We start from the raw sequence: 21301 nt of genomic DNA on the forward strand, positions 1-21301 counted from the left end.
TGCTCTATGGAACAAAGATAATAAGTTTCTAGCTATAGGAGAGACATATTTCCTTAAGCCTTAAAGAGAAAAAATCCCTCATCAGCATCATCTGATTGACCTCACTTCCCAAATTATAGGGGTCTCAGTGGTGAAACCTTACCATGTCCTAAATTGGAAATACGATTCAGGAAAAATTAAGGTCAAGAAAAATGACAAACATGTATACTTATGGCTGATCCATGTTGCTGTTCAGCAGAAACCAACTCAACTGTAAAGCAATTATCCTCCAACTAAAAATAAATTTTAAAAAAATTAAAGAAAAGAAAAGAAAAAATGACAGGAGGCAAATAGAATAAGGAAGCAATTTAAATAGATTTAACTGCTTTTAAGAGAAAAATTGTTAAAAAAAACAAACACCTACTTAGCAGACTGTTGCCAATCTTTGTATATTCTATTTCATGTGGCAAGCATAAACTGTGCAATGACAATGATAAAAATCACTACCTACAACTGAGTAACGTGCTAATAAGATTACGTAATTTGTTGCACGCAATCTTCCTAACAACCCTCAGTGAGTTATTGCTACCATCTTCACTTTCAGATGAGGAAATTGAGCTTCAGCAAGGTCATATAACCTGCCTGATTTCACACAGATGATAAGGGGCAAAGTCACAGTTTGAATACCAGCCCTTTGGAGCTCGCAGCCAGAACTTGTAACCACTACTCTGTTGTTCCATGCCATGATGCCCACGGTGCACTCCCGAGAAAGCTTTTGGCGAGATTGTGCTTTTATCAGATAGTGTCTGGGTCATTAAACAAGTGCTTAGAACGGGTGTGGCCCGGGGTGAGGTGCATAACATGCATTATTTCATTTTGTCCTGACAACTATCCTCTAAGCTGAGACTGTACGACAGGTTGGACTTTGGTAAGTGCTCTGGAGAAAAATAAGGCTTGGGTGGGGGGAGAATGAGGAATGGGGGAGAATGGGGGTGGTGGTTGCAATGTTAATTAGGGAAAGTCTCCTGGAAAAGCTGAAAGTTATTGCTGTACATAAATCATGTGGACTCCATGGTCATTTTTTTCCCTCTTAAATTAAAACGCTTATATGAATAATTGCCAAAGCTCATTTTCCTGGTACTGCTCTAATCATTTAGGCAAAGTAGATAGATAGTCAGGTGGGGCCCAAACTTGAGATGGCTACTTGAATTCTAGATAATTCAGATAAACTAGATAATCCATTTTCATTTTTTTATGTATAGCTGATAGCTGATTGGCATATGGCAATTTAAGTCTTTTAAAAATTCTTTGATAACACGAGGCAAGAGCTCTTGTGGGAAAGAAAGGGTTCATTTTACAGAGACTGAGAATAACTTGCAAAGAGGACCCCAGCAAGTCATGGCTATTCCTCAAAACTCCTGGGTAAAATTTATTGGCCTGATACATTGTCATCTGGATATTTAAAGAATGGGAAGGAAAAAGGGAGCTAACGGTCTTTTTCTCCCAAGTCTTGTCACATCCAAAGTGCAAAGATCTAAAAGCTTGACCTAACTTAGCTGTGTGACCTTGGAAAAACTGCTGAACCCCTCTGGGCCTCATTTTCCTCATCCGAACCCCAAATGCATCATCTGTGGAAGACAGCTATGACCCTATTCTCACCCCAGCAGCAGGGTGTGCAAAGGCTTATTTTGTCCATCACATTTGGCAGTTTTGGAAATTTTCAGATGGAAAATCTCTTCTTCTAGGGCCATCTAGCCCTTAGTATTCCATGCTCAGGGAACAGTTTACATATAAAGTATTGGTATTAGCCCATCAAAATTCATTGGTAAGGGTTGCCTGATGCTAAAAATCTTTGGCATCTGTGGAAGAATGAGTGAAACAGTGACGTGCTAGCTTAGTTGGGGGTACAGAACAGAAGGGTCCCCCCACCATTTGGTCCTTCCCAGCACAGCAAAACAAAGACCCCTCTCTCTTCTTCCTGCCTGCCTACCATGCACACACACTGTTCCACACTGTGATAAAGAGTAGTAGGCAGTTTAGAGGTTCGGAATACTCCTTCCACACAGGAAAGCCACCATTCAGACTCTCTACTGAAAACCCATGGAAGCCATTTCTAGTGAGACCCACGGGATTGATCGTGGTTTCCCTTCTGTTTCCCCAATCGCAACTCTTCCTTCTCACCTCCATGGCTCATCAGAAAAGGAATGCCCACTGTGTTCAGCTAGACACTCAACAACCAGTGAAGACAGGACTCTCTATTACTTCATTTTGTCAGAGAGGGTCCAGCAACGATCCATCACCTTTCCACTCCCCTAGGCACTCGTTTCATTTTGACACGCGACAGTCAGTCCAGACATCGAGGCTTTCCCTTCATTTCCTTCTTCCAGACCCCACAGGAAATCTCCTGACATACCAAAGCAGGTACACACCCCAATACTTCACACACATACACACACACACACACACACACACCCCTTTAGACTCTTACCCATAACAATTCTTTATTTGATCAGCAAAGGCACCAAACTCACAGGGATAGAAACAAATTTCTCAAGTTGCTGACTGTGATGGATTCTTGAAACACCACTTCTCAATCACAGCTCCATGTCATTTTAGAAGGAACATCCCAAATTGCCCTCATCTAACTCCCAAATTCTAACTCCTTCCCCTCACTTCCCCCACCTCGTCTCAAGAATCAGAATTCACCTCAAAAATTAAATCAGTCATCGCCACACACACACACACACGTCTCAAGGACAAAAAGAGTTGTGTTTTGTTTAATATGTGTTTGTATAATTTTGTGGTTTGTTATTGATGCTTATCTTTGTGTTTAACCAGTTAACAAGGGCATCTGATTGAAGGAGATGAGCACAAGTCCACACACACTTGTACACACGCATCTGTAGCCATCAGTGAGCACACAGTTTAGGAACATACCTCATAACCCCGAGGCTGTGTCCTCTCTCTGAAGGATGGGCTGGTAATCCGTGCAGAGCACAGTCCAGAGAAAGCAGCCACAGCCCTGGTAACCAGTTACGGTGCTGATGTTAATGGAGTTCAAATGCAAATCATTGCCCAGCTTTTTCTCAGGCTGATTTGCTGGTTAATTAGTAATCAAGGTCTACCTCTGAGGTGAACATCCTTTAAGACCTTGGGGCAAGAAGCGACCACCCTGAACCCAGGAACACAGAATGTCTCTGCAGCAGTGACGCTCCATGAGCCTGCTAGCAGAGCAAGACCGACTCAAAGTGTAGATGACAGAGAACAACAACAACAAAATGATCCAGGTAGCCCAGAAGAGCTCCCTCTCTCCCAGCGACCCCAATCTCATTCACTGATCAGTGTTTGAAGGAAATGATTCTGAAAATGTTTACAAAATAGTTCTCTTCTTCTCCTGCCTCTTTTTAAAGCTGTATGTGTGTGTGTGTACGTGTGTGCGTGGGCTAAAGAGACCCTTTGGCCATCTTATGCTTCCTCTGGACTTCTCTTAGGATTACATTTTTTTATGCATGAGACAAAATACAGAAGTACAAAATAAGGATACCAAAGAAACTAATTTCATTGAGTTACAGTTACTAATAGATAGATAAGATAGTGAAGTCGCTCAGTCGTGTCCAACTCTTTGCGACCCCATGAACAGTAGCCAACAAGGCTCCTCCGTCCATGGGATTTTCCAGGCAAGAATACTGGAGTGGGTTGCCATTTCCTTCTTCAGGGGATCTTCCCAGCCCAGGGATCGAACCCAGGTCTCCTGCATTGTAGGCAGACGCTTTACCTTGTGAGCCACCAGGGAAGTCACACTTACTAAAATTCTTCTTAAATTGCAGTATAATAATGTATGTTCTTTTTTAGTTCACTCACTCAGTCATGTCCAACTCTTTCCCACCTCATGGACTGCAGCACACCAGGCTTCCCTGTCCATCACCAACTCCCAGAGCCTACTCAAATTCATATCCATCGAATCAGTGATGCCACCCAACCATCTCATCCTCTGTCGTTCCCTTCTCCTCCTGCCTTCAATCTTTCCCAGCTTCAGGGTCTTTTCCAATGAGTCAGTTCTTCGCATCAGGTGGCCAAAGTATTAGAGTTTCAGCTTCAGCATCAGTCCTTCCAATGAATATTCAGGACTGATTTCCTGTAGGATGGTCTGGTTGGATCTCCTTGCAGTCCAAGGGACTCTCAAGAGTCTTCTCCAACACCACAGTTCAAGAGCATCAATTCTTCAGCACTCAGCTTTCTTTATAGTCCAACTGTCACATCCATACATGACTACTGGAAAAACCATAGCTTTGAGTAGACGGACCTTTGTTGGTAAAATAATGTTTCTGCTTTTTAATGCTGTCTAGGTTGGTCATAGCTTTTCTTCCAAGAAGCAAGCGTCTTTTAATTTCATGGCTGCAGTCACCATCTGCAGTGATTTTGGAGCCTAAAAAAATAAAGTCTCTCACTGTTTCCATTGTTTCCCCATCTATTTGCCATGGGATCGGATGGCATGATCTTAGTTTTCTGAATGTTGAGCTTTAAGCCAAATTTTTCACTCTCCTCTTTCACTCTCAAGAGGCTCTTTAGTTCTTCTTTGCTTTCTGCCATAAGGGTATTGTCATCTGCATATCTGAGGTTATTGATATTTCTCCCAGCAATCTTGATTCTAGCTTGTGTTTCATCCAGCCTGGCATTTCGCATGATGCACTCTGCATATAAGTTAAATAAGCAGGGTGACAATATACAGCTTTGATGTACTCCTTCCCCATTTGGATCCAGTCTGTTGTTTCATGTCCAGTTCTAACTGTTGCTTCTTGACCTGCATACAGATTTCTCAGGAGACAGATCGGGTGGTCTGGTATTCCCATGTCTTTAAGAATTTTCCACAGTTTGTTGTGATCCACACAGTCAAAGTGCTTCTTTAAGGATATATTAACTAACAAACCTAGCAGTTACTACAATTTCAAAACAGTATAGACAGTATTTTGAGATTATCTTAGATATATGATATAAAAGTAACCATGACCTCTCTTGGAACCAAAGTCTTGGATACTGCTCACACGACAGTGATTCATGGCCTGACTTTACACTTTGACAGATTAAATGTCAGTATTGCAGCAAAGAAAAAAGCATAAATATTTTCCCCTTCCAATTCACCTACTTTCTGAACTAAATGCATGAACCCCAGGTTAAGAACTCTATTGCTAGGCAGACCCTCCCTCAAAGTAGGACAGATAAGATACAGCATTTTTTCATCTACATTTTGAGTCAGTCTTGCTCTGTTACCAGGCTCATAAATAGGCAGATTGGGGTTGACATATACACACTACCCTATGTGAAACTGGTGACTAATAAGGACCTACTGTATAGCAGAGCGAACTCTACTCAATAGTTTATAATGACTTATATGGGAATAGAATCTAAAAAAGAGTGGATGTATGTGTAACTGATTCACTTTGTTGTACAGCAGAAACTAACCGTGTAAATCATCTCTACTCCAATAAAGTGAAGTGAAACTATCAGTCCCTCAGTCACGTCCAACTCTTTTCGACCCCATGAAGTGTAGCCTGCTAGGCTCCTTTGTCCATATAAGTTTCCAGGCAAGAATCCTGGAGTGGGTAGCCAAAGGGGATCTTCTTGACCCAGGGATCAAACTCGGATCTCCTGTATTTCAGTTGGATTCTTTACCATCTGAGCCACTAGGGAAGCCCCAGTGATGCCAATGATCCATGAACCGATTATTGCCAGTCCCAAGGAAATAAGTATTAAAACTGAGGATAGGTATTTACAAACTTTTATTACCACTTGTCAGAGAAATTTCTGTCTCCTAAACCTAATAATAAAAAATGGAGCTTGTGTTTGTATATATATGTGGTTTTTAATTTAATTCTCCTGGCCACTTATTTTTATTTCAAATTTATGAAAGTCTCAATCTGTGACCTAATGGAAAAATTTTTTAACCTTTTTTTTTTAATGACAGATCATTTTAAAAACTCAGCTCAACTATGGTTAATGCCTGGTCATTTGCTTTTCTGGATAAGAGAAAATTCAGGGAAAATTCAGGCTAAGGGACCTAAATTTATAAACTGTGTATCACCTAGAAAAACTAGACAAAAGTCAACATCTATTATCATTATTTCATTGTGGACACAGACTATTAAAAATAGAATGAATTTATCATTTTGAAAAGTTTACTCTCTTGTCATTTTTCTCATTTCATCAACCAGTGGAAATGATGGGAACCAGGAAAACCTGCAGACCAGGTACTGGAAATCCCCCATCTACTGTGTTTGTTTGGTACCACAAAGAACTCAGAACTAGAAGAGGAAGGAAAGGAAAACTAAGGTGCATGGAGGCCTGCTGGATACTGCAGTCTTTTATTGACGTTATCTCATCAGTATTCACAAGGGTCCAAGAGCAGCGAGGGTCTGAACTGCCAGATGGATGCTCGTCAACTCTGCATCAGAGCCCACATGGTCTATTTAGTATTAACCCTAAAGAACGTTAGAGATCATCACATCATTTTACAAGTGAGGAGACTGATCTGAGTTCAAAACCCAGGTCTGTTTACTGGCTGGGGAAGTACAGCCACGTAAATCTCAGTTTCCTTAACCTAAATGAAGATCAAAGTGGCACTAGAGGTAAAGAACCCGCCTGTCAGTGGAGGAGACGTAAGAGACGAGGGTTCGGCCCTGAGGTGGAGAAGATCCCCTGGAGGAGGAAATGGCAATCCAGTCTGGTCATTCTTGCCTGGAAAAGTCCATGGAGAGAGGAGCCTGGTGGGCTACAGTCCATGGGGTCACACAGAGTCAGACACACTGAGCATGCACGCACCCACACCCCATCAAATTATGAAGATTAAACTCTATAGCACAAGTAAAAGACTTGGTGTTACACAATAAATGGTGTCAGGTACAATTATTATGATTACTATGCATCTGTCACAGCTGTGACCAGAGCCCAGACCCTGGACTCCCAACCACATGTGCTTTCAAATAGGCCAATATCTCCTTCTCTCCTAAATCAGGATTTTGATTGAAGTTGTTGCTCAGTTTCTAAGCCATGTCCAACTCTATGTGACCCCATGGACTATAGCACAACAGGCTTCCCTGTCCTTCACTGTCTCCCACAGTTTGTGCAAACTCATGTTCATTGAGTTGGTGATTCTATCCAACCATCTCATACTCTGTTGCCCCCTTCTCCTACCCTTCATCTTTCCCAGCATCAGGGTCTTTTCCAATGAGTCAGCTTTAGGCATCAGGTGGCCAAAGTATTGGAGCTTCAGCTTCAGCATCAGTCCTTCCAATGAATAGTCAGTGTTGATTCCTTTTAGGATTGACTGGTTTGATCTCTTTGCTGTCTAAGGGACTCTCAAGAGTCTTCTCTAGCACCTCAATTCAAAAGCATCAATTCTTCAGTGCTTAGCCTTCTTTATAGTCCAAGTCTCACATCTGTACATAACTACTGGAAAAATTATGGTTTGACTACATGGACCTTTGTCCACAAAGTGATGTCTCTGCTTTTTAATACACTGTCTAGGTTTGTCATAGCTTTCCTTCCAAGGAACAAGCATCTTTTAATTTCATGGCTGTAATCATATGTAGTTATTATATGTGTGTTATAACTGAGGGTCTGTCAGAATAGCAATAGCAATGACAGCAACATTTTTGCAACACGTATTATGACCCATACATTACATTAAAGGATTTCTCCTCATAACTACACTATGAGGCAGGGACTGTTATCACCCTAGTTTTATTTTATCTCTTTTTTTTTTTTTGCCAAGTCACACAGTATACAGGATCCTCATTCCCCAACCAGGAATCAAACCCATGCCCCCTGCAGTGGAAGTGCAAACTCTTAACCACTGAACCACCTGGGAAGGCCCTATTACCCCAGTTTTCAAGTGGAGAAACCTGAGGCACAAAGAGCAACTGCCCACAACTTGTGTAACTAACAGGAAGTCAAACCAGAGTGCAGACGCAGGCAGTCTTATCAAGCCTGCACTGGAATACGAATGTGAGTGATGTCTCCATAACCTCACAGCCAGGAGCAGGTAAGAAGTTAAATGGCTCTGCTGCAAAAGACAAGAGAGCACTGAAAAATGCCACTGGGAAAAGAACAACCCCAACCAGGAGGGACAGGAAAGAAACCAAAGGCCAAGATAGATGGGAGTGGGAAAGAAAAGAGAGACTGAAGGAGACTGGGGGCTAAGGAATCAACAAGGCACCGAGGTTAGAAGAATGAGACCTGCTTTAGAAACTTTAGCAAAAAGACAGGGGAAGACAGTTGTGGTAAAGTCAGGGACAATATTGTAAAAGTATGCTACAGCCACCACATCACGGAGATTCTGTTAGCAAGAAGACTCCCACCAGCAACAGGGACCCACCGCAGACAACACACTGCCCAGGCTGTCATTAACATGAAATAGATTTCTGAGCCTAGGATTTCTCTGCCTAGGATTCAACGTGCAGGATTATCTGTCACTGTGAGTCTTTACTGAGAATATTGCTTCTTCCCACACCTCCAAAAAAAAAAAGTCATAGTCACAGAGAACACTGGGACCTGTGTAAGCTGCATGTCCATTGGAGTGGCCCAAAAGTATGGAACTCTGCTACCATGAGATCCTCCATGGGCATTCCCTGAAGACCAAAGAGCTGGTGGATCACAGTCGATCTTGAGCAAGACCATGCAACCGTCTCCAAACTTCATAGTCCAAACAAAATAGGCATGGTCTATTCTTCAGGATGAATTTCAAACTCTTCTTTCTCTCTTTAAGGCCCTCCTTGTCATTTTGACTCCACTAATCCAGTAATTTTTCACTAAGCACCATTAAACTTGGCTCATGGCTGCTTCTGCACCATTGCCTGAGGGCAGCCCTCCTCCAGGGCTGGATCTACAACCTCTTGTCCTCTGTCTTCTGCAAAAACCCCTCTCCTCTTGCAAAGCTAAGCTTAAAATCCACTTACTTGGTCTGAAATTTTCTCTAAATGCTCAATTTAACATTTTTGGTTCCCCATTTCTGAACAGCTAAAGTCACAGTACATTCAACACTGGTGCTCTGTTTTATAGGTGAGCATACCCCCAAATGCTCAGAGAACATCTAGCCTCCCATCAAGTCCCTACTGGTTGAGGTCTCTGAGAATGTCCATCAAAGCCCAACCCAAGCAAGGAGCCTGGACTGACCTCTGAGCAGAGAAGGGACAGATGACCGCCCAGTGTGTTTTCCATTCTCCAAGCATTGAACATGACAGTGGAGTCTCCCTTCTCAGAATAAAATCCTGATAAAAACTAAGATACTCATCTGTCTGGGTTTTACCTGCAGTGGACTGTGGGTGGGTTAGATGATCCTGAAAGTATCCATAAATAAGCCAGTTAACTTGAAACAGATGGATGTAACATTGAAATCAAGTTAAACCATCTCTTGGACACTGTTTCCATGTTAAGTCTTCTAGAAAGAGCACGCGGTTTGGAATCAAACAAGCCACGGTTTGAATATTGGATTCTCTTCTATGTGCCACAGACCTTGGGCAATCATTCCAATGTTCGGAAGGTCAATTGCCCTCTCTGTGAATTGGAGGTAATAATAGGCTTGACATATATGACTTTGAGCCTAAGCTGAGATAGTAGGTAACCTAATATCCAGGGTCGCAGTTTCCCCAGTCCCTCCCCAACTGTGTTTTCTTAAAGTCAAAGAAAACCCAGCAAGTGGAACCATTAGCTTAAATTCTGTTAACAACACTTCCTTCAGTTCATCCACCCCCAGAAACAGCCTCACTAGTGTGGGCTGGAGGAAGTGGTCTCTTCCCTCCCTGGACCACCGACAGACAAGTGCAGAGCATCAGCGCCTCCCACACTGAACCACAGGCTAAGGGAGAGACACCAGTTGAGCTCCTGACTGTGATCGCCATGGTTCCTTAACACTCCTTCTTCCCCCATCTCCCCTCACCCCCTTACACAAGCGCATGCCATCTCCACACCTTCATGTCACAAAGCATCTCTCACAGTCTCCATAGCCTACAAAATTTTATAAATCATACCTCTTTTTAGGGCTTCCCTGGTGGCTCAGATAGTAAAAAAAAAAATCCACCTGCAATGCAGGAGACACAGGTTTGATCCCTCAATTGGGAAGATCCCCTGCAGAAGGGAATGGCTACCCACTCCAGTATTCTTGCCTGCCTCTTTTTATTGCAACCAAGTTGGTTGTCCTTCTTTTGCCACCAAAATAAGCTCTTCACATCAGAGGCTATTTGGCAATGAAGAAGTTGCTTAGAGTGAAAGTAATTTGCCCGCCCAGAAATGTTCAAAGGAAGGTGAGAATAAAGCAAACGGGGCATTACAGCATTTCCTCCTCTTGTGAAATACCTATTATTCAGCAGTTTTACACGGCCTTTCATCCTTTTCTACCTCTCACCCCCATGGACAGGAACATGTGCAAATACCAGCGTGAGTCCAAGGAGAGAGTGATTAGGGATACTACTTAGTATTCACATGTTCATGATAAAACTTTATATTTGTATAACATCTTGCAGTTTTCAGAGCACTTTAATCTGTATTATCTCTCTGATCACCACAAAGAGATAAGGCAGGATTATTTTTAAATCCCATGTATAATGAGGAAACAAATTAAGGAAAATGACTTGCTAAAGGTCATTTAAAGAGTGGCCCAAGTTGAACCTGTGCTAACTTACTTTTAATCTAGTAATCCAATGTTCACAGAGTATGAAGGCAGTAAATCCAGAAATTGCTTTTTTCAGATTAAATATTTGTTCATTCACTCAACAAATTCAAAGTTCACTCTCCACCACGTGTCCCGAAGAGGAAACCTCAGCTCCCTTCTGTTATCAAATTCTACCATCCTCCCCTCATAGGCAGCTATGTCTCTTCAGTTCAAATCTTGTCCTAGAGATTTCTACCATTTCCTCCATGTCCCTCCTCCCCAAAATGTAAGGTACACCAACAAGCTCCTGTAAGGGACCCTACCACAGCCCTGCTCACTGGTCCCAGCTGACTGGACCAGCACTGGACAGATGATCCAACCTGTTCCAATGGGGTGCTCTCTCCCAGAAATTAGGATTTGACACCTAGAGTCTGAATCATATTCACATGTTACTGAGAGGCAGAAATTAAAGCTTTATTGAAAATACCTGTTTTCCCAAAAGAGACTAGAATAGACACATAGAAAGTAGCAGAAGAGATTATTCAACCCCAAAGAAGACGAAGTAGAGACAAGCTGCCAGTATTTTCCCTATTCTGTGAAGAACAGTGCACAACAGAATTTCATGTGATCCTCCTGCTTCTTCACCAAAATACTGCTTCTATATTACTACCACTACTGCTTCTACTACTAACCCATCACCTCCATCACCACCACCACCATCATCCTACCCCCACCATCACCACCATCATCACAACCATCGCCATCACCACCAGCACCATCACCACCACCACCATCACACACCCCCACCATCACCACCATCACCACCACCACCATCACCACCACCGCCATCATCCTACACCCACCATCACCACCATCATCATAACCATTGCCATCACCACCAGCACCATCACCACCACCACCATCATCACCACCATCACAATTACCATCATCACCACCACTACCATCACCATCATCACCACCACCACCACCATCATCAGCCTTTCCTGAAGCCATGCTCTATGAGTTTCTATACCCAGCAATCCAACAATTTCTGCTGGCCCTGCTCGTACAGACTCGTCTCCGTTTGTCCAGTGTAAAAACCTTCACCAAAAATCTCTAACCACTCCAGTTCAATCTAACAGTAGAATATTGTCCATACTTTGTTGGCTTCAACAACAAATTGTGTGCCCTTCAAATCCTCACAAGTTGCCTCTGAATTATATGGCCTCCCCATAGAAGTATCTTTTTTAGTTCAGGATACATGTAACCTGGGGCTATGTGGTGATCCACGGAGAGGCACACACCTTGGAAAACTGACTTTAGTCAGAGGTCCTTGGAGAATTTCCCTGCTGGTCCAGTGGCTAAGAATACATCTGCCAATGCACGGGACATGGACTTAATTCCTGGTTGGGGAAGAGTCCACGTGCCTCAGGGCTACAAAGCCCATGCGCCCAACTACTGAGCCTGCTCTACGAGCCCCAAGCTGCAACTCCGAGCCCATGTGCTGCAACTATTGAACTCTAGAACCCGTGCCCTGCAATAACAGAAGCCACCACAGTGAGACGTCTACAGCCCACAACTGGGGAGTAGCCCCCCTCGTCGCAACTAGAGAAAGCCTGCACCCAGCAACGAAGACCCAGCACAGCCAAAAATAAAATAAATAAATTTTTTAAAAAGGCCCTTGGAGAAGAATCAGCAATTTGAATCAATATTTGGGAATTATGAAAAATATGGCCGTATAAAGTAATGGCATGCATGAATTTTTTTCAACCCTGAACACTAAGCTTACAGAAATTTTCCTCTGTGATGAGCACCTGGTAAATCTGCTTCCCCCAGGTCCCCACCCCAGGAGAAACCGTGAAAAGAATGCCAGAGGGAATGTCTTCAAGGCACCGACAATGTCTCTCAGCCATGCTCAGGCTCTGGCTGTCCCTGGTACCCTCTTGCCCGGCTCCTCCTCTCTCCCACAAACTCCCTCTCTGTTCCCCTCTCTGGAAATCACCAGGTCACACCACCACCCTCCGTCTCTGCTGGACAGTGAACCCTCACAGTGTCTGCTTGAACACTGCTGCTCCATGGTCTCTTCCTATTTCCACTAGAGTGAAACAGAACAGGACGGATGGTCGGCCAAGGTCTCACAGTTCTATCAGCATTTACTTAAAACCTCCTCTTGCATCATTCATATTAGTGGACAAGACAAAGCTCAAGGAGGGGTCCGAGCACCTTCTAGAGGAACCCTACCCTGAGGTCCCTGCTGGGGAAAATGACCTAAGTATGATTCTAATCACAAGGTTCCGTGCTGGCCCCTGTGCTGCTTGAACCTGGGATGGGCATGAACCCAAGAGAGCCAGGCCTCCAGCTGACTGGCATCTCCAGACTCTGCCTGCTGTGTGAGCACCAGACCACTCAGGTTCTTATTCTGAATGGAACACACAGAGAATCTGTAGCAGGATTAGTCAGCAGCAGGAGCAAAGTTGAAAGATGGAGCAACAGAAATAAGAGCTGAGTGAGACCATCTTTAAATTCGTCTCCCCGGCTACCTCTCTGCCCTCCTCCCTCTGTCAGTTCAAAGTGGACAGAACACGCTTTGAATCAGGGGTCCCTAACCTCCAGGCCATGGATCAGTGGCCCCGCTAGGAACTGGGCTGCCTAGCAGGAGGTCAGCGGCAGGGGGACGGGCAAAGCTTCATCTTTATGTCCAGCTGCTCCCCATCCTTCTCATTACCGCCTGAGGTCTGCCTCCTGTCAGATCAATGACAGCATTAGAGTCTCAAAGAAGCACAGTGAACGTAATGCACTTGAATCATCCGGAAACCGTCCCCCCGCCCCACCCCATCGGTGGAAAAACCGTCTTCCACGAAACCAGTCCCTGCTGCCAAAAATATTAGGAACCGCTGCTTTAAACGCAGGGAGCAGAGGCTCCGTTTCATTTCCTCTCCTGCTTCCAGTTTTCTGCCTCTTCATAAGTGAACCTAGACACGGGGCTAGCTGGACAAGCTGCCCTTCCCTCAGTCCACTTCCTGGCTTCACGTGCTCAGACAGGCAAACGGACTCAGAGCCATTCTCACAGGCAAGTCATCGGTGAGTCACGGCGTTCGGCTTCCAGTCACAGAGGCCCAAGCACTGTGCCTTAAAGACAGAAAGCGATGACCTTTCTCACTTTCTCTGCTCCCTCTGGAGCACAGTAGTCGCTGGTGGGTTTCAAGAACTTGTAAAACTGCAGGGTTGAGATTCTCTTGGCTTTTCCCTCCTGGCTGGTGCTCCAACCACAACATCCAAGTTCAGGCCCAGACAGAAGAAAAGGAAACGAGGGCTTTCGAAGGGATTTTCCCACCCAATGTCTTCTTCCTGTGTTTCGCTGGACACTCTAACCTGAAAGAAAGATGGCAAATGCAGTTTATATTTAGTTAATATTGACACGCCTGATAATACGTCGGCATTGAAAAGGAAAGAACTAATAGTGTGCAGGCAGTTAGCAACAACTGCCACATTGACTCAGCGGACATGAATTTGAGCAAACCCTGCGAGATAGTGAAGGACAGGGTAGCCTGGTGTGCTGCAGTCCATAGAGTCACAAAGAGTCGGACAGGACTTAGCGACTGAACAATAAGTGCTATTGAACAGAATGGCAAGTTAGATGCATGGACTCTGCCTTGGTCTATTGCATGCTCCAAACCAACTAGTATCAGAGCTCTTTCTTGGGAGCTCTTAGACGCAGGTCTAGCTTTTAATAAAGTAATGCACCTTACACCCAATTTCGCAGTTGCTCCTTTCATTTGATAGAAGTGATTGTCAGAGCTGGACGGAGGAATTCCCAGGACTCTTGGCTAAATCCCATCTAAAGCATCAGCATCCTAACTCCCCACTTAGTAATTTAGTTACCTTGGCCCAGCTACTTAACGAACCTTTCTGAAACTCTACCTTGTCATCAGTAAAATGGAAGTGTCACCACACTCTTCACAATTCAGCCTACCACAGAGTGATACATGATGAAGTCTTAAGATTTCAATTCTGTAACATATGAGGTCACAGGGTTGCAAGATTAAATCAATGGCTGGGGTGAGCTTGCACAAAGTGAAAGGAACTGAAGTGAAAGTCACTCAGTTGTGTCCGACTGTTTGTGACCCCATGGACTATACAGTCCATGGAATTCTCCAGGCCAGAATAGTGGAGTGAGGAGCCTTTCGGTTCTCCAGGGGATCTTCCCAACCCAGGTCTCCCGCATTGCGGGCGGATTCTTTACCAGCTGAGCCGCAAAGGAAGCCCAAGAATACTGGAATGGGTAGTCTATGCTTTCTCCAGCGGATCTTCCCAACCCAGGAATCGAACCAGGTTCTTCAGCGTTGCAAATGGGTTCTTTACCAACTGAGCTATCACGAGGAGGCCAGGAAGTCCAGACCTCACAGTGGTCTGGTGCCACCTAGTGGCAGCTGTTGAGTAATGATAGGAAGATTCTGGATCCCAAGCTGGCTTGAACTTGGAAAAACGACAGTGACGTGGTTCCATTATCGACTCATCCTCAGGCACCATGCTTCCTGAGAGCCAGTTACCTGGTCTTCCCCACTGGTCTCAAACAATGCTCCATAACTGCCTACCCACAGGGTAAGAAACTCGCCACTCCCCAGGTAGGAATGGGGGCAGGTGCCAGATGAGAAGCCATCCATGGATCACTTTATATTATAATTTACACAAAGGAGAAGGGAACCGGTCTTGGTCAGGAGCCCAGCCCCTCCGGTCTCACCTCCTGCTACAAGGCATCCGCTGGCCTCCTCTCACCTACCAGAGCACAGGGCACTTTCTGGTGGACCATGTCCTCCTTCATCACCGTGGCCCTGGTTGAGAACACCACCACCCCAGCCATCTGTTTCCTGTCAGTGATCTGTTCCGCTAACATTACATTGCTTCTTTCAGTTAACCCGGTTATCTCAAGTCACTTAGCTGTGCTTTCCTCTCTAAATTAAAATGCGCTTTCTCCCAGAGGGGTATGCTCATGTAAACCGCCATTTACTCACAGTCCCTGTTGCCTTTGGCTCACTTGCCCCAGATCTCATGGTACTCACTTCTATGTCATGTCTCCCCCGTCACCCCTTTGCTTTGCATCTAGATAATCAATTATGTGAGGGAGGAAAAGTTTGTAGGGACTGTGGAATCTCAGCTCAGTGATGTTTCAAACAGGAAGCTCACTTTGTCCTAAAAAATGTACATACTTTCTTGCAATAGCCAAGATATAGAAGCAACCTAAGTGCACATCACACATGAGTGGATAAAGAAGATGTGGTATATATACAAATACTACTCAGCCATAAAAAAGAATTATATTTTGTCATATGAAACAATATAGATGGACCTGGAGGGTATTTCACTTAGCAAAAGTAAGTCAGAGAAAGACAAATGCTGTATGTTTTCACTTACATGTGAAATTTGTATTTGATGAGAACATATAAGTTTTACTCTCTGAGAAGATTTTATTTATACAATTCAGCGTTATATATGATATGTTACATATCAGATTCTCAGACTTTATTCATCTTCTAGCTTTAAGTTGGGGGCTTCCCAGGTGGCACTAGTGGTAAAGAACCTGCCTGCCAATGCAGGAGATGTAAGAGACGTGGATGGGTTGGATCCCTGGGTCTGAAAAATCCCCTGGAGGAGGGCACAGCAACCCACTCCAGGATTCTTGCCTGAAGAACCCCAGGAGGAACGTGGTGGACTATGGTCCATGGGGTCACAAAGGTCGAGCACAACTGAAGTGATATAGTGCGCACACACACGCCTGCATTAGCTTTAAATTTGTACCTTTTTACCAACCTCTCCTTGTTTCTCCCACCTACCAGACACTGGAAATCACTTTTTTACTCCACATCTATTAGTTTAACTCCTTTTTCTCATATACAGTGTAAGTGATACCATGCACCATTTGTCCTTCTCTGCCTGACTTATTTCACTTAGCACAGTGTCCTCAAGGTCCATCCCACATCACATGGGACCCATGCAAAACTGGGTTTGGGAAGTCAAGAAAGCATTTCCCTTTCTCATGCCTGAGTAAGATTCCATTGCATCCATTCATCCATTAATGGACACTTGGGTTGCTGCCATATCTTGGCTCTTGTGAATAATGCCACAATGAACATGGGAGTATGGATATATCTTTGATATCCTCTCTCATTTTCTTTGGATATATACCCAGAAGAGGAATTGGTGGATCCTATGATGGCTCTGGACGCCTGGCGTGCTGCGATTCATGGGGTCGCAAAGAGTCGGACACGACTGAGCGACTGATCTGATCTGATCTGATGATGGCTCTATAACTAGCACTGATTGACTGGACTTCATGGGCCAAGTGTTAGTCACTCAGTCATGTCTGACTCTTTGTGACCCCATGGACTGTAGCCCACCAACCTCCTCTGCCCATGGGATTCTCCAGGCAAGAATACTGGAGTGGGTTGCCACTAAGCACAATCTCAATCATGTTCCATGCATCAATTCAGGTAACCCCTCTGAGATAGGTGTTATTTTGATTGTCATCTCCATTTCATATAAGATGAATTAAGAGGGTTCAGTCATTTGCCAAGTTCGCACAGAGAGGATGAAGCAGAGCTGGGCCTTAACCTGAAAGAGCTTGGTTCCAGAGCCCACACTGTCAACAGTGAGCAGCCTTCAGATGAGGACATCTGAGAAGGGAAGGAGGTCCTGATTATATACCCAGGACCGCTAGGTCACTGTGAAAACTCAGCTGAAATGATGAGGAGGATGGGGGCCCTAAAGGTTTGAACAGAGCAATGACATGATCTTAGTTACATGCTAACAGGATCACGACTGCTGCTTTGTAGAAAGTGTGGTGTGGGAGTAGGGGTGGGAAGCAGAGAGAGCAGTTGCAAGACTTCTGCAATGATCCAGGCCAGATACTCCCCCTTCCCCCTCCCTTCATAGTAAGATGCTGCCTTGTTCATGTCAACGGTCCTCTTGCCAAGCGTGGCACCTGGCATAATGATGATGGCTGAATGAAGTCTTTGCCAACAGCAGTCATACTAGTCAAACGGCAGAGGAACCATGCCTGCCCTTGTCCATATTAAAAACATAGTCTGTGATTCAGAGTCACCCTCGGGGTGATGGAAGGTATGCAAATGGAAAGAGGCACTGTTTCAAACCTCAGTTCACAGAGACTATATGCTTTGCCTGCTGTCAGTTTACTGAAAACCCATAAACAAATTCTATTCTCTTCACCACTCATGGGCGCCCAGATGGGCATGCAAAACTGGGCTTGGAAAGTCAAGATCCTATCCTGTTTGCATCCCTGATGTCATGCCCTGGCCCTCTGGGAAGGCTGTTGTTACAGAATACCTGGGTTTATTCAAAGCTTCTGCGTCAACCAAGAGACAGACCCATCATTCTTCTGCTCTCACGATGAGCATCTGTGTGTATCCAAGGGATATTCTAAAGAAGCACTGTCCCTCTAAGTTTACTGTCTGAACTTTTGATGCACTCACCTTGGGATAACTCTGGACCAAGAGCTGATGCCTTGTAAAGGAAGGTCCTGACTTAGCACACAAATATACTTTCTCTCCTGGGCAGTACATGAGTCTTAGATTAGCCAAGTCAGAAGAGGCATCATGGTGACTCTGACTCACATCGTATCTGTGCCCTCTGAAGTCAGGAATGCATTTCTGTTCTTTTCAGTCCTGGAGTTTGCAGTAGGGATCCTACTCAACGCCTTCATTTTCTTGGTCAATTTCCGGGACCTGGTGAGGAGGCAGCCACTGAGCCACTGTGATCTTGTCCTATTGAGTCTCAGCCTCACCCGGCTTGTCCTACACGGGCTGCTCTTTCTGAAGGCCATCCAGCTTACTCATTTCCAGCGGATGAAAGACCCGCTGAGCTTCAGCTACCAGACCATCATCGTACTCTGGATGATCGTCCACCAAGCCGGACTCTGGCTCACCATGTGCCTTAGTCTCCTCTACTGCTCCAAGATTGTCCGTTTCTCTCATGCCTTCCTGCTCCATGCAGCAAGCTGGATCTCCAGAAAGATCCCCCAGATGCTTCTGGGTGCTATGGTTCTCTCCTGTGTCTGCACTCTTCTCTGCTTATGGGACTTTTTTAGTGGATCTCATTTATCAGCTGTAACTAGGCTACTCATGAATAACAGTACTGAACTCAATTTGAACATTGCAAAACTCAGTTTCTTTCATTCCTTCCTCTTCTGCAGCCTGGCATCCATCCCTTCTTTCTTGCTTTTCCTGGTTTCCTCTGGGATGCTGGTGTTCTCCCTGGGGAGGCATATGAGGATGATGAGGGCCAAAACCAGAGGCTCTGGGGAACCCAGCCTGGAGGCTCACACACGGGTGCTCAGGTCTCTTGTCTCTTTCTTCTGCCTGTATGTGCTGTCACTCTGTGCTGCCTTATGCTCGATACCGTTGCTGACGCTGTGGCACAGCAAGGTCGGGGTGATGGTCTGCATAGGGATAATGGCAGCCTGTCCCTCAGGACACGCAGTCATTCTGATCTCAGGGAATGCCAAGCTGAGGAGGGCTGTGGACACCATTCTGCTTTGGGCAAAGAGCAGCTTCAAGGTAAGGGTGGACCACAAGGCAGATCCCAGGACGCCAGATCTGTGTTGAGAGCAGGCACGAAATGGGCCCTGTGTGGCTATGCCTTTGATTGTTCATACAGCCTTCAGAAACCCACTCCAATTTCTTCTATAAAATATAACTCCAAGTCTCTCTACATCAATAGGCCCATCCACAGTAGAATAAAACAATGAAAGCTCTACACATGGCATAGGCAAGTAGAATGGCATTGATTGCCTAGGTTTCTCTTGACAGAAAGTGGTGTCAGTCGCTCAGTCATGACCAACTGTTTGCAATCCCATGGACTGTAGACCGCCAGGCTCCCCTGTCCATGGAGTTCTCCAGGCAAGAACTAGCCCAGGAGACTTATTAACCAAAGCCCTAAGTTGACCTTTTCCAGAAAAAGGTGGTTGGAGATAACCCCCTGTTAATGTCAAAAAAGTTGGGGAAAGGCACAAAATAATAAGACAGACAGATTCTGGTTTTGGGGTAGATGCTTAAACAGATCCAGAGAATCTCTCAAGCCATGATCCACCTTGCTCGTCATGGCTCTTCCACATGACCTTGTCATGAGTGAGATCTCCCATGGTGGCTCCCGGCACCAGCAAATGACTTTTTCCATACACTTTCTAACTTTATTTCAAAAAAAAGAAAACATTCTGCCTACTATTTTTAGCTATGCTGCTGTGGCCACTCTACTTCTACTTCTCATAATTATTCTTCCTTGTATTGTTAGAACTCTTCAACAGAACACTCAAAAGCTTGCAACTGAATTACATCTGGCTGTCTTAAAAAATTAAAAAGGGGGACATGCTGGGAGCCACCACGGGAGATCCCACCCATGACAAGGTCATGTGGAAGAGCCATGATGAGCAAGGCGGATCATGGCTCGAGAGATTCCCTGGATCTGCTCGAGCATCTACCCCAAAACCAGAATCTGTCTCTCTTACTATTTTGTGCCTTTCACCAAATCTTCTGACATTAACAGGGGGCTATCCCCGACCACCTTTCTCCGGAAAAGGTCAACTTAGGGCTTTAGTTAATAAGTCTCCTGGGTATGATAAGAGTGTTTCAATTCAAACTCTTGCAATTAACACACATGATTGTTCACAACTCCCCAACCTTGAAAGACATGGGAAGCCAAAACATTCTAAAAGTCCTAATGAACATAGAGTCCTTTAAGGGATAAAAAAATTATTAAAATAGATAGTACTGGTAAAGGGCTTCATTACTGGGCCAATGCTTGCTGCCAAGTTCCCATATCTCTTATCCATTGTGCACCTGAGAGTGCATTGGTTAACATAATTGAAATGTAAGAAAAACAAGTAGCAGCCTTGGAATTAACCACATCAGACCTTTGAGCTAATTGTTTTTTTTGTTGTTGTTGTTGTGACCCACTGCACCTTTGCTCCATGAGAATGTAACTCTGTTTAGTACTTTCTGAGGCTGAGAGAGAGAGAGAGAAAAAAAAAAAAAAAAAACACTTTAAAGAAAAGTAAGTTTTTTGGTTGAGCAGCCTTTATCAAAAAAGTGTCATAAAATGTCCACAGGCCTCCAAGGCCAGAAGATAATGTACACAACATTGTTTATGGGAAATATATGCAAAAAAATCCTGGTTTTGATAAAGACAAAACAGATGTAATGTTTGGGCTGACTCTGTATGACTTTGCGTCTTTCATTTCTCTCTATGTACAAGTCAAGGTATAAAAGTTCCTTTTGAAAATAAAGTTATGGGCCTCAGTCACCAAAGCTTGGTCTCCCAATGTCATTCTTTTTTCCTTTTCTCTCCTTTTCTCTCTCTGTTCTTCTTTCAGGATGACTCCTTGGAACACAGCTTTATTGACTTTCTGTGTAAACCAAAGAAGATCAAGCCTCTTTCTCTTCTCTTTTATCTATCCCTAATCACCTATGCCATCATCCTTAGGGTACCCCTAGATCCTACTGAGGCTAGACCCCGACAAGCCAAAGCATGGAAACAATCTAAATGTCCAACAACAGATAAACAGATAAAGATGTGGCACAGGTATACAATGGACTCTTATTCAGCCATGAAAAGGAATGAGACTGGGTCATTCATAGAGATGTGGGTGGCCCTAGAGTCTGTCTTGCAGAG

The 21301-nt window shown here is 44.5% G+C and overlaps 2 protein-coding genes across 2 annotated transcripts in view; one reads left to right on the forward strand and one right to left on the reverse strand.

Annotated features, from left to right (window-relative positions):
* The window catches only part of MGAM (maltase-glucoamylase), a 95205-nt gene extending 85090 nt beyond the window's left edge, over nucleotides 1–10115 (reverse strand). The window contains exon 1 of the mRNA XM_086398357.1: nucleotides 10002–10115. The gene's annotated coding sequence lies outside the window, so the exon portion shown is untranslated. The remainder of the gene's footprint in view (nucleotides 1–10001) is intronic.
* An 8116-nt stretch (nucleotides 10116–18231) lies between these two features.
* TAS2R38 (taste 2 receptor member 38) lies at nucleotides 18232–19239 on the forward strand. Its single transcript, XM_086398103.1, has one exon. It carries the CDS (start codon nucleotides 18232–18234, stop codon nucleotides 19237–19239), a length of 1008 nt encoding a protein of 335 aa, XP_086254229.1.
* Nucleotides 19240–21301: the final 2062 nt, after the last annotated feature.

This window comes from Bos grunniens, chromosome 4 (assembly GCF_055505025.1).
Source record: "Bos grunniens cultivar Pamir isolate PY7600 chromosome 4, Bosgru_T2T1.0, whole genome shotgun sequence".
Lineage (NCBI taxonomy): Eukaryota > Metazoa > Chordata > Mammalia > Artiodactyla > Bovidae > Bos > Bos grunniens.

Coding starts and splice junctions, on each gene's coding strand:
- TAS2R38 (XM_086398103.1), top strand. CDS start 18,232: ATGGTGACTCTGACTCACATCGTATCTGTGCCCTCTGAAGTCAGGAAT.